The sequence below is a fragment of the Dryas octopetala genome, chromosome 2, assembly GCF_963921425.1.
Source record: "Dryas octopetala chromosome 2, drDryOcto1.1, whole genome shotgun sequence".
Taxonomy (NCBI): domain Eukaryota; kingdom Viridiplantae; phylum Streptophyta; class Magnoliopsida; order Rosales; family Rosaceae; genus Dryas; species Dryas octopetala.
Genome location: NC_141367.1, coordinates 30,553,631 through 30,567,323, shown reverse-complemented (window position 1 = coordinate 30,567,323; position 13,693 = coordinate 30,553,631). Strand labels below are relative to the sequence as shown.

Genomic DNA, 13,693 nt, shown 5'->3' with positions numbered 1-13,693 from the left:
TTGCAAGGTTTCAAAGTTGCGGGTAACTAAATTGATACAAAATGAAAGTTGAGGTACTTTTTTGCAAGGTTTCAAAGTTGGGGTACTAAATTGAAACAACATATAAAGTTGAGGTATTAAATTGTAATTTGCTCTAATAATAATAATAGTATCGGTAACTAAATTAAGTAGGTGCAGTTTTTCAGTGATGTACTTACGTGGCAATGGTATACGTAACCAGGCTCCGCAGATGGATCGAATTCATAGGATGCATTTGAATGTATGTAAGAAAATCTCACAAGAATCTTTGTCACACACCCGGGTCTCATCTTGAACACGTTCTTCCAACCCTTCTCATATGCTGGCACCTCAATCCTTTTGCCACGTGCATACCTGCTTATTCGGCACTTGACGGCGTCGTTTAATTTATTCATGCACTTTTTGAACTCTTCCGCATTCACCAACTCCGTCTGATCCAGTACAACGAACAATCCCAAGTGGATGTGTAGAGGATGATTGTCCTCCGTCAGATTGATCACGTTCCACACCTCGGTGGTCCCCGCTTTTGGGGTCTCAGTCACTGGTGCCTCGTAGGGTTTCCCATTCAAATAAAGATGAGTAGGCTCATCAATGTCGCTCGTGTACTCGTACATAGCGATATATCGTGCGTGCGATGCACTGGATAATTCAGGAGCAGGGTATTGAATTAGCATCTGAGGAACCCGTGACGTGTCAAGCACTGGATGGCCAAGAATGAAAAACTTCATGACCTTGCTGTTCGCTTCGTTGACCGGGTCACCAGATGGGTAAGGATATGGTGCATCATTGGCTAGGATAGCGGTCTCACTCTTTGACTTTGAAAAGTCAACCACCACGTCAGTGATCTCAGATGGCCCCAGCAAAATGTCCTTGGTCACAACCGGTTTCCCAAGGTATGCTGAATCAGACGCCACGTGGATGAACGCCAGACCGTTGGTAAAAAAGAACCGGAAAAATCTTGCATTGCTGGCATTGATAATTCGAAACCTGTATTTACGACGTCGTACCGTAAATCGCGGCCATGCCTTCCCATTCACTATTATGGCATCACCAAAGTATTCGGGCTGCCACTGTGGGTGTATGGAGGGATTGTTTCCAGTTGAATTCATGTATAAGGAACCATCGGTACGAAAGCTACGATCGAACACCATCAATGTCCGATCGAAATCATCACGTGGAAGGCCAAGTGGGCCCTCAACAGCGGGATGGCGAATAATGTAGGCCCCGATCAAGCCCGCCAAGAGGTTGACTCGAGTCAATCCCATGGCATGATCATGGTACCATAGGGTACCGGGCTGCTGTTGATTGCCGTAGTGATAGGTTTGGTTAGACCAGGTGGGCCCACGGTCTTTAAATCCAGCGGTGAACCATGAGTTTGCGTGGCCATCACTGGCGGGTTCGTGAATGGCACCGTGGACGTGCACCACCGTAGGAACGCCCCTCTTACTGCCCGGTACGGCGGATGGAATGGTAGGGTCCCACGGCAATATGTGGAAATGGAGGTGATTTTGCCACGTCACGAAGGTATCAATTCCTTGGAGGGCCTCGATGGTTGGACCAGGAACTGTTGCTCTGCGCTTAGATATACCGTAAGCGAACACTGGCGTTGCGGGGAGGTCTGTGTGGAATTTCTGCAAATTTAATTATAATAATGTTTAGGAATGATTCTGCAATAAAGTATATGACCCTATGGCGACATCGGAATTTATGTTGGGGTCATATCAATTAACACTAATAATTAAATGCAGGGTGCAGTGTAACAACTGGAAAATGGAATGGAGTTGGTGACCTTTCATACTAATAAATCAATAGTGGGACCCAAAAAGCAATGCCTGGCAATTGGTGCAGACCCAGGAGCAGAGAAGCTGGTTATACTTATATCTACTATAAAATGGTTGGTCGAATTAATTCAATGAACCTCTAAATTATGAAGCAGACAGCATAGCCCCTCAAACACAGAGGGTACTCTGTCCAAAAACTCCAAACTAGTAAGTATCCTACAAGTTATCTAAACAATTGAAATAATAAAATAGATTCGATAAAAGAAAGGAGAATTGTCGTTTACCCATTTCTTCTGGTACATGCCAATCTTGAATGAGTTGGATTTGGGAATACCATTGACAACATCAAAGCCTTGAATTTTGGGCATGTCTGGAAGCTCATCCACAAACATTCTCAACCTGGAAACATCTAGAAGCCTACCTTCTGCCCATGAATTTGCATTCGAAAGCACCCCCAGAACCAGAAGAGCTAATGATGATAACAAGTACTTGAACACCAAAATTGTCTGCATACGAACCATCTCTATTCTTTTGGTTGCATGCACACTTGGAGTCTAATTGCAGAGATTATGAGTGTTTTTTATGGGAGTGTTTGATAGTAGCTAAGGGCGGTGTTTTGTGGAAGGGAAGAGTTTGAGAGAGTTTGGAGAATGGAGACTATAAAGAGACACAGATTATAGAGTAAAGCATTTCCTTGTTTGGATGGCTGGGAATACAAAGGAAAAAAAGAAACGGATCTTATCTCTCTCTCTCTCTCTCTCTCTCTACTCTCTACTCTCTAAACAAGAAAGTGAAAAAGTTAAAGCACTGATTACTCAAGTCTGAGTCTGCTGGATACAGACTATACAGCTTTCATTTCCTTGTGTACCTGTAGGCCCCCCTTTCTCTGGATTTTGTGTTCTGTCCAAATGTGCACAGAATATAGCAAGTCAAATTTTTTTTTTTTTTTTCAACCATGATTAATATGAAATGTGAGTAAGCGTTTAAAGTCCTGTACTAAAACAATAATGAGGATTGAACTCTCTCTCATATTCTACATTTTTTTCGCATTTGAATCTAGCCTGAAATGAACCCATCTTACATTTTTTTTTTTTTTTTTGGGATAAAATGCAAAAGAAAGCCTATCAAATCTGTGGTTTCTTTTCGTTGGGCAGACCGCAGACCTGTGTTTTTATTTAAACTTAACAACATTCTCTCACTATTTAGTCTAAAAAAGAAACAAAATTATTATTTCACACTTTTGTTCTTTCTAACTCTAAGGTCAAAATAAAACGCTGAGATATCGAAAGAAAAAGACAGGAGAATAATTTCTTTTCAAACCTTTTTTTGTTACAAAATTTTATAAATTTTTTTGAAAGTTAAAAATGATCCAAAACTGTAATAGATTTTAGCAGGGCCATGACAATAGAATCCTTCACTTTTAGTGTGACAGTATTATCCTTCACTTTCTATTAGAGTGACACTTACCTTTAATGTGCTCTACATGAATATACAAACAAAGAATCCGAACAAAGAAAAATGCAGCCACATTATAAGAGAACGGTTGGTGTGAATAAAGCGAACCTGCTTCTTTTTGCGGGGCTTCTGCTTCTCCAAAGAAACGAACAAAAATTAGAAGGGATTAATACCATTTTGCTCCCCAGACTATTACACTTGTATCAGTTTGCTCCCCAGACTTCTAATTTGGAAAATTAAGGACTCTGATTTTTTCAATTTTGCCAATTGAGGTTCTTTTGTCAATTTACACATTTTTTATCCAAATCTTTGAGGGCAAAATAGTCCCTTCCAATTAGATCTTATCATTTTTTCCTCATGCATCATTTTTCCTCTTTTATTTCTTGCTAAATTTTGCTTGATCATCTCGAAATTTTAGATGAAAAATGTATAAATTGACGGAATAACCTTAATTGGCAAAATTGAAAAAGTCAGAGTCCTTAATTTTTCAAATTAGAAGTCTGGGGAGCAAACTGATACATGTGTAATAGTCTGGGGAGCAAAATGACATTAATCCCAAATTAGAAAAATAAAATTAGCATCAAAACGTACTTGTTCAGCTGCAACTGCAAGGCATTAGGCATGCGTGACCTTCGCCTTTCTTTTTGTTACATCTGTTTTTTTCTTATTCTTTTCCATTACCGTACGTTAATTTTGTTATAACTACACAGTCTACACCAAATTTATGTTAATTTATTTTAGTTAGGCGCAATCTAGTGGTAATAATTAAGGCTGATTTTGTTCAAAGGCACGATAATATATGAATTGAAGGAATGAGCATTCATAAATGTCATATACAGATTCTTTCAAAAAAAAAAAAAAGTCCATATACAGATAATAAAAATAATAACATTCATTATCAATTTTTAATTATTCCCATTTTAATCACGTACTATTTACTTTTCTTTATATAAAATCAATCTGTCGTTAATTAAGATCGAGTCACCTCAAAAAGAATTTTATTTGGACAGGCACTGAGGCGCATGTAAGGAAGGAAGAACTTATTCCAAATGCAAAGGAAGCACTAATTATTTTATTTTATTCTCATTTAATTTGTCTTTTGGTAGTTGAACTAGCCACTTCTTTGACGCCATTAAGAAAAGTACATCTTCAAGTTTTTTATATTTTTTTTCAAATAAATCTCTCAAACAGTCAAACCTCAAAGTGATATATGAACACTGGAAAAAGAAGGCAAAGGGCAAATATTGTGTTACCACTTTTATTTTCTTTATTCTAATTATTATTCTAAGCAGCACCGAATGATTAATAATCCCCTAATGACTTGCATGACTAAATGATAAAAGACATTTTGAATAAATGCATAAAATTAATCTTTTTTTATAGATAATTTCACATGTTATGTTTTTTTTTTTTGGTCAGTGAATCAAAATCATTCATCAAAATGAAATAATATCTATTCTATAAAATGATAATGTAATCTTGATTACGAAATTGTTATCGCAAGCATTAATAACTCGATCGTGGTTTGATAGAATTGGTTGATGAAGTAAATTAAGACTTCTTAAAAGTCAAGATCTTTCTAGATTCTAATTAAAGGCGTTTGATTTTTTATATTTGATTTTTTGTTGTTTTTCTTACCTTAATTTTGAGGGAGAGATCAGGCCACATCTAGAATCCCAGTTAAAACGAACCATGGGCAAGTCAGTCTTTTCATTCTCAGAAAAAAAAGAAAAAAAGTCCTTTGATTTGTTTCACTTACATATCCATATAGCAGCTAGCTAGCTTTTTGTCCACAAAAGTCAATATCGGTCCAGCCAAAGCTGCCTGGTCAAAGTGGAAAAACCATCGCATCGTCACAAAAGCTTTACCACTTCGCCTTCCCAGTTGGACTACTGTAAGCGTCATTTTCTTCTTATCTAGTCAGATAGATAGGCAGATAGCTTGTGATAAAAAATTTCAGGGTTTGTGTAGAACACTAGAATTATACAATTAATACAGTTACTCCATTGATTTTAATGCATACTAACAAAAACTGAATAATAAATATTTCATTGGAACTCAATTGAAAAGAAAGGTTCTAAATTTCTAATTGGCATGGAAAATTAGGCATTAATCAAATACAGACTGTAATGTAAATGTAGCCAAAAGGAGGGCATGAAAACTTTTTTGGAGAGATGGGGTTTCCCCACAGCTTTATGACAGGGTTCTAATGAGATTTTAATATCATGGAAGTTTCCTTTTTTTTTTTTTTCTTAGTTTTGACCGAGGATTCTTCATCATAATTATATGCCACTTAGTGCCTAATTATATTACAACTTTATATGTTTAGTGGGGGAGGATAAACTAGTACATGAAATGTGAATGGAAGAATATGCACCCAATGCCCTTGTGGATGTCCAGAGTGCAAAGCACTTGTGTCATGGTGATGAGTAATTCAGTGGCTAGCTTACTACATGGTTGATAATGCTTTCCAGTAAGCTTGCATTATCAATAGGGGAAGACAATATGAACAAATCTACCATACAATGAAACTATATCCTTTATCAATTTATGCCCTAATTCAAAGATGTGATGTGTTTTAGCTACATGTCTTAATTAATTACCGTTGTAATGAGATATGAATCGTGATCATTTGCTTTTAATGTGGGCTTTGCCCAGAAAAATAAGCCCAAAATTTCAATAACGGGCCTTAACTGTACACCCAATTAGCCCAATATTGACTCATATCAAAATTTCTTTGGTTTAAGTTGAGTATATTATCTTCTTGCCTACAACATGCTGCCAAAAGTTTATTAACATACTCGCAAGTTGTAAGTAGGCACCAGTGCACCACCACTTTACAGATAATTGGAATGCCTCCTGTGGTCCTGTCTGTTGACACATTTGTGCACAAAAAGTAAAAGCACACGTGATATGCGCGTGCAAAATCTGCCTCATGTGCAAATCCTATATATATTCACAGCACTAGACATTGTCAACCCAGCTGTTCCTAACTCTCTGCATCAATCCCATCATGCCTCTGAACATAATGCAGTAACCAATGCCACATTGTCTGCCATTTGGATAATTTAAGCCAAACTCCCAAATTCACCATGACCTCAAAAACCAAACTCCAATGATATTACTATATCAATTATTAACCACTCTTTGATTTCCTTTTTTATTTTTTTTTTACTAGTATAGTGGATAGATTGAAGTCGGTCTTTAAACAAAGAAATTAAGAAAAGGACAGAACAGAACAGACCTGAGTTAACTAATTAAGAAAAGGAACATTATCCCAACAACTACACAATACAGTAATAGTGTAATACACATATAAAAGTGAAAGATTCACTCCATCAAACTCATGCTAATCCATATTTCCTCCTCTCACCACACTACATAACACTGTCAGACAATTCCAGTAACCCCACTAACAGAGAATTGCATGTCAAACAACATTCTCTCTCTCTCTCTCTCTCTCTCTAGCTACTGCATCTCTACACAATTTGGATTACATTATTGAACAGCTGCTTGTGTTCTCATCACTGAACATATGGGCTGCAGTGTTGTTATTACCACTGTAAATAGGTTCAGTACTATAGGAGTATGGGGCAGGGTTTCGGCTTGGGCTAGGATTATAATTATAGTAATAGCCAGTACTAGGAGGAATGAAGGGGGACCTATGGTACATCATCTGGGGCTGTTGTTGCATTGCTTGCCTAGCCTGCTGCTGCATATTATTCATGTTCATCATCTGTGATGGATGACTCGTAATCTGTGATGGATGGCTGTACCCATTTGTGTTCATGATCAGGGATGGTGGATATTGACCTGTGGAGTAACCACCATTTGGGAACCCAGCAGGGGATGCCTGAAATCCATTGTTTGCTTGATGAGCTTGAAACCCACCAAGACCATTTGGATTGCCTCCTAAAGCACCAGCAGTAGCAGCAACATTAGTCCCATTTCCATGAAAACCAGCCAAATTCATCATGGTACTAAGCTCATTCCCCCTCTTGCCTTCCCCTGCATTCATCATCACATTCATGTTTCCACCACCCAAATGAGCATTGTTCATTTTCAGTGCTGCCATGGTTTTTGGATCAATCCCACCTGGAGTGGCCTTCATACCCCCCATGTTCTGATTTGGGTGTCCTTTCTTTCCAGCATTCACATTCCCAACATTGTTGTTCATCTTGCCAATGTTGGGAGCTGTTGCAGCATTGATGACTCCAACACCTTTCTTTGCATTGTTTGCATGATCAATTTGTTGCTGCCTGAGCAACCCCAACTGGTTTACTTTCTCCCTGAGAAATCGTAGCTCGTCCTCTTCTTCTTCTTCGTCATCATCGAAATAGTCATCATCTTCTTCAGAACTGAAAGATGGAAACTTCTGCTGGTTTTTGAAGGCTTCAATGCCTTTCATCAAGCCCTGCTTTTGACCTATGTTGTTGCTTTTGTCATCTTTGATGCAGTTGTTCTTTTGCTTCTGGCTTTGATTGGATTTCTGGGACCAAAGTTCAGTATGCTTGCCAGCTCGGACCAGTTTCTTGATCAAAGTGGCAGAATCCACAGTTCCTGCGACTGTGACTTTCTGCTGGTCAGCATCTATATTCACTTGGTAAACACCTGTAGGAAATGGGAGAAAACAAAAGGAAAAATAAGCTTAATTAGAAATGTACAAAAGGGTTAACTTCTAAGAGGGTAGGATTGGTGAGAAATTTCTCAAATTTACATTTATATACCTCCAAAGCGGAACATGTACAGCCTACCAGTTTATGATTTAGCCCAGAAAGTAACTTTTTTGTTTTCATACAGTCAACCCAGATAATGTAACTAGAAATCCCCTATATGGCTAAAAAGTTAAGCACTTAAATAATGTGTGTGGACGAAAATCTGAGAAAGAAGATAAAGACCGAAATTTGAGAAGCTCAGTGTTTGTTAATTGTTATGTTAGGTTTATACAAGAGGCCTACTTAATCTAATTCATCAAAGGTTAAACATATACACTTAATTTTACTCATCTTTCTTGCATATTTTCAGAAACCAAACAAACAAGTCTTAAAAAAACGCGCAGAAAGCAAAAGAAATGATAGCAAATTGGTAGTAAGTTTTATTCACCAATTAGAAGAAAAGAACATAAAAAGGTAAAAAGATGAGAAGAAAGTAGTAACCTTCAATTCTCTGAAGGAGTTTCTTCACTTTCTGGTTACACCCATCACAGTGTATGTTCACTTTGAGAACACAAGTCTGTAGGTGAAAATGTAAAGGAAACAAAGCAAACAACAAAAACAAGAACAAAAATTCTTCAGGAAAAGACCAACATTCAACTTTGCAGTCTGCATAGAAGTAATATATATGTGTATATAAATATATAGAAGTGAGAGTAAGAAGGAATGTGGAGCTTAAAGTGAGAGTGAGACCTGGATCTTGAGGAGCTTAAAGTCTTCTTCTTTAGTCATTTCTTCAATGCTAGCTGTTTGGAGTGAAAGTTTTCTCCCTCTCTCTCTCTCCCTCTCTCCCTCTCTCTCTGTGCTATAAAAGAAGAAAAAGAATAACACCTATTCCAGTTAAGCTGTGTTGTGAACTTGTGGGGGGGAGTAAAAGGGGGTGGTTGTATGCTTGTATTGTATTCTAGTTTTCTACGACTTGTAGTACAAGTTAGAAGTAGATGCTTCTTAATTAATCTTTGTTTATTTTCTCTTTCCTCGTTTCAGTTTCCTCAAAAGCAAACAAAGAAATGCACATGGGTCTTGTCACTAGAGGCTTGGGCTCCAATGTGAATATTTTAAGAGAAAAATAAAAAAAGAACAATGAGAGTACAAACCAAACGGATCAAAGCAGAAGATACAATCTCTCCCAATGAGAGAGAGAGAGAGAGATGGGGGGTACTCTGAATTCTGAAATGATGTGATTTAACGTTAAATACTGGAGAGAAGGAAAAACAAGAAAAAGAACAGCGACTTGACAGGCCCAATTCCACACTTCCTCCTCTGTACGCTTTGTCACGAACGGGCTTCTTTAATGGTATTTCAGACTTGGTACTCATGTTTAGAGTATACATTAACAATTTGTATTCGATTAATAGAGTAATGTGATAAATTGAGTAACGATATTTGAATAATTAATGAATTGTTAATCAGTATTGTATCCCGTGACTGGTGGGACCAGAGTCGCTCAACTGCGGGGTGCAAGACAAATAGGGTTTAAGTTACGAGGACATTGGTTTTTAATTTTTCACTTTAGCCCCCTCCCTACATTTTACCGTTATTTTCAAATGGTTCCATCTGATTTTCTACCTCTGTGCTTCAACCCACAACAAGTCCATCTACAACTCTACGAGCAAATGAAATGAGGTTTACTGTAGTTTACATCCAGAAAACGATACAGTTGAATGCCTAAGTTTTAAATGTGTGCTGTTTTTTTTTCATTTGATTTTTTAAAATTTTAACTAACTAGTTTGAAAATGATGAGAGGCACTGTACTTGGATTGTAACCAAGGGAAGGGAAAATGCATAGTCAAATGACTCAAATCGTAGTACTGTTTTTTATTCGTTTTCATTCCAAATGGTCAACAACATGAGATAAAGGTAGCAAGCAGAAAAACACTCAGCTCATCCCACAAAGACCAAGTTGACATTTTTTTAACAAGTGTACCAATTACTTTCAGCCTAAATTAGCATATGATCTATGGACTTACCTGTAATTCACAGTCTAAACAAAATAATTTACTGCCACTGTATATGTATGACCAAAAGAGCTAGCTTTCAAGACATAGAAAATATAATTACAATGCTACAAGCCTGCAACATTTGCATTTATAATTTGTACTCCTGTAGCTACCATCTTAGGTTTAGTTGGATACTTTACTGTGCATTGAGTGCTTGCTAGTGCGGCAAGTGACACTGCAGTGAGAGTGGGAGCTCCTATGTATCAGACTTGTCCTCAGATAATTAATATCAAGAAAGCAACTTCTTCCACAGTGGTACAAAATTTAATAAGAACATCTTCAGAGGTCGCTTATGCAAGAAAAAATCAAAGAAATAAGAAGATGGGTTTGCTTTAGCTTTTGGACTTGCTATAGTTGGGCCTGCAACTGAGGATTGAAGTGAGAAAAACCGAAAAACCGAAGGGAAAGTTCAGTTTTTACCCTTTTTATTTTACCATTTCTATTCCAAGTTTGTAGCCAAAGACAGAGAGGCTAGGTGTCTCAACTCTCAAAGGGTTTGTTACTTTGTTAGTTTTTTTGTGGGTTGGTGCTTTATTTTAACTCTAGCTCAGTAGCTTGCTACAGAGTAGAGGCAGCACGCAATCACAAAAAGGCAAAAGTGAACTAAATAAGTACTTTAATTTAGGACCATCATTACTTGCTCCCAGAATCACCTGCAAATTCAACTGCATGCTCAATTGCTCATGCTGTCCCAACCCAAAACACCCTTTTCTTTATTTCTTTGCTTCTTCTCCACGGAGTCTATGATTTATTTTCTACCATAATTGCCCTTAACTGCCACTGCCTTCTTCATTATTTATTTTCTTGTCCTAATTAATCTGATCTCTACCTACAATACAACCTAGAGAGACTAGGGTTTCCAAATTAATTCCTTGATGGGGGGTTGATATTCTCTGAGATCAGCATCTCAGAAAATTGAAGGGGGTTGGTACGTTTGGATGAGGATTTGAGATCACGAGGATCAGGATGGCTTATGGTACAGGTCACACAAGGGACCCACAATTTTGGGATCGCATGCACAAGAAAGGGTGAATGGCTGTGATCTATCGAATCACGTCAATGAAACCCACAGTTGATCTGCTTTGGATTCTGCTTCTGGGGACACATTGACACAGACACAGAGAGACTTACAATCTCAGATTTTTTCTTTTTGGACACTTTTAGCCAAATTAATTGGACCTGAATTTTGACTCTCTTCTTTTCAAACCAGGCCTACAAGGCTACAAGCCTACAATGATGGCCTATTGCCTATGGTTCACACCAAGTCCAACTGAACTAGAGCAACGGATGATTGGTTTTGGTTAAGTACAGGTCTTGTTCGGTTTTGGGAATTACTAATTAAGTAGTTTATCTATAAACTATGCACTCCCTTTTTTTATTTATTTGCACTTCTTCTTATTTTTTTTATAATTTCAAATTTATTTTTTATGGACAACACCAAGACATTATGATAAATGTGTTAAAAGAGAGAAATTAATAATAAAAATATTTTGAAAGTCTAAAAGAGTAGATTTGGAAATATTAAAATTCTAAAATGTGAGAGTGCAAATAGAGAAAAAATGAGTGTGAAAATAGCCTTCCTAAATTATACACCAAATGGATAGATTATGTCACATGTTTATAAGTTATACACCATATGGATATGTCGTGTATTGATCAAACCTAAAAAAATTTCTTTAATATTATTGTACAGTAATATAATTCCTTTTTATAAAGGTTTTGATAAAACCCAAAACCACATGTGGAAGTGGAAAAGGGTAAAAGTCAAAAACAATGGTGGCTTTGAACTTTGAAGCATATCTGTGTGAATGTTAGGTGATTCTGCTGTGCTCGTTGCTATCCATTTTTGGTCGATTAAAAATACCCCACACCCGTAGAGTCCAAACTCCAAAGCATACATATATATAAGCCCATCAAAGTCATGATCATAATTTATTAGTTACTACTTACTAGGAAGTGTTTTCATGTTTTCAATACTTCCTTAATTATCTACTACTACTGCACAATTAAGTATTGCCCTTTTCATTTTTCCCCTTTTCTTGTTAACATATGACATATCATCATCTAAGAATATTATTATAGATGAATTGAGTAACCTTATTCACATTTTTAGTTTGTCATTTTACATTATTTGTAAATATTTTCATATAATAAAATATTAAATTTGAAGTGCATAATAACAAAATGAAAGTCTAATTGTGTAAATAGCAATTGCCAATAATTTTTATATCTGCTTTATATTTTTATATTTTTATATTTTTCTATAAACCGTACATTGTTCCTCATAAAAATGAAATTTTACAAGACAGCTGTTGAGGCTATTCACAAGTTCTTTGCTCAATAGTCAATAAAGTATAATGTTCTCATTGCGCATGTTGTAAGTTATACATTAAAATGACCACAGCCCCAATGCACATGCTTCCTATTTCCTAATCCTAATGGGTTCATTTTAAAATGACTATTGCTATTAAGCCTATTATATACTAGGGAGGCGATTTTTGTACTCACTTTTCACCAATTACACTCTTTTTTATTTTATTTATATAATTTTATTATTTAAAATCTCAAATTTACCCCCATACAATTTTTCACAGCAACTTCACTTTCTTTACAAAGTTCATTTTTGTTGGGACTCTCTCTTATCTACCGACTACCATAGCCGGCCAATTCACTATTTGGACGCACATCTTCAGCAACACAAATTCCCAAACCCACTTTTCTCCTCTTCCCAAACTCCATTGACTCAGCCTTTCTCTCAATCTCTTAAGCTTCATCCTCAATCGTCCTCACATCCAACTCAACTATCCTCAATCATCACCACCAAGCCCAAAGCTCCAAGGTCACCACTTCACCAAAATACACAAAAGGGCCAAATGGATTTGTGTTTCAATCGAATTCAACCCCAATTGGGAAAGGGAAACACACCCAAATGTAAAAAGTTTGTGCCAAACCCAAAACCTTTGCATCAAATTGGTTGCGGTAGAAGAATTAGGCCATTGCTATTACCAATAAAAATGAGATATCAAATGTAGACGACAATATCATGTAATGATGGGTAAGATACGCAATGATGCAAAGAGTGAGGAGACTTTGGGGTTCAGTTGGGAAATTGGATTTCGGGAGACTTTGGGGTGTATTGGGTTGGGGATTTGGAAAAGAGAATGTCAGGACGTAAGGAAGGCAAAAGGCAAAAGGTGAAGCAAGGAGCCCGGGATTATGAGCTTAGGCCCAGTTATATTATGGGCTTTTGGTCCAGTATGGTCCATTCCTTAAAGAATATAATGTCTACTTTTCTGGTCTTCTTCCCAGGACACAACGCAACCTTTTTCACTTTCTTAAAGCTTTTGCTCCATATTTGTTTTCACTTTTCTAACTTTGCCAAATCCAAAGAGGAAACAGACCAACGCAACCTTTTTCACTTTTTCTTCTCATTTTACTACCAACCTTTTCATGTTCTAATATTGTTTTTCAGCGAAAATAAAATGCCAAAGAACCTGCATTTTGAATTTTGATCACCGACCCAACATGGTATAAAACATATATAGTTTCAACTTCAAAAAGGGAGTTTTGACGACAAAAAAAACTTTAAAAAGGGAGTAACTTATCCAGCAGCATTTATATGTGCCCTTCTTTCACAAGTCCTTGCTCATAAACCAACCAATGTGGTAAGTTTCTAAGGATCGAGCATACATTATTCCTTGATTTTTTGACTTAATTAGTGCCAAAC

The 13,693-nt window shown here is 36.9% G+C and overlaps 2 protein-coding genes across 2 annotated transcripts; both read right to left on the bottom strand.

Annotated features, from left to right (window-relative positions):
- Positions 1-143: 143 nt before the first annotated feature.
- Positions 144-2,565, bottom strand: LOC147295567 (multicopper oxidase LPR1-like). Its single transcript, XM_086232183.1, has 2 exons — positions 2,084-2,565; positions 144-1,649 (listed from the first exon to the last, which is right to left on the bottom strand). Exons 1-2 carry the CDS (start codon positions 2,318-2,320, stop codon positions 159-161), a joined length of 1,728 nt encoding a protein of 575 aa, XP_086088309.1. The 5' UTR covers positions 2,321-2,565; the 3' UTR covers positions 144-158.
- Positions 2,566-6,485: 3,920 nt separating this feature from the next.
- On the bottom strand, positions 6,486-9,013 carry LOC147295566 (Heavy metal transport/detoxification superfamily protein). Its single transcript, XM_086232795.1, has 3 exons — positions 8,660-9,013; positions 8,411-8,486; positions 6,486-7,865 (listed from the first exon to the last, which is right to left on the bottom strand). Exons 1-3 carry the CDS (start codon positions 8,696-8,698, stop codon positions 6,748-6,750), a joined length of 1,233 nt encoding a protein of 410 aa, XP_086088921.1. The 5' UTR covers positions 8,699-9,013; the 3' UTR covers positions 6,486-6,747.
- Between the last annotated feature and the right edge of the window lie 4,680 nt (positions 9,014-13,693).

What these genes read in the sequence shown, in the direction of transcription:
- LOC147295567 (XM_086232183.1), bottom strand. Translation starts at nt 2,320, where the DNA reads ATGGTTCGTATGCAGACAATTTTGGTGTTCAAGTACTTGTTATCATCA. An exon ending in GCATGTACCAGAAGAAATGG is followed by an intron (nt 1,650 to 2,083) that starts GTAAACGACAAT and finishes TTAAATTTGCAG; the next exon opens with AAATTCCACACAGACCTCCC.
- LOC147295566 (XM_086232795.1), bottom strand. Translation starts at nt 8,698, where the DNA reads ATGACTAAAGAAGAAGACTTTAAGCTCCTCAAGATCCAG. An exon ending in TTAAGCTCCTCAAGATCCAG is followed by an intron (nt 8,487 to 8,659) that starts GTCTCACTCTCA and finishes TTTCACCTACAG; the next exon opens with ACTTGTGTTCTCAAAGTGAA. An exon ending in ACTCCTTCAGAGAATTGAAG is followed by an intron (nt 7,866 to 8,410) that starts GTTACTACTTTC and finishes CATTTCCTACAG; the next exon opens with GTGTTTACCAAGTGAATATA.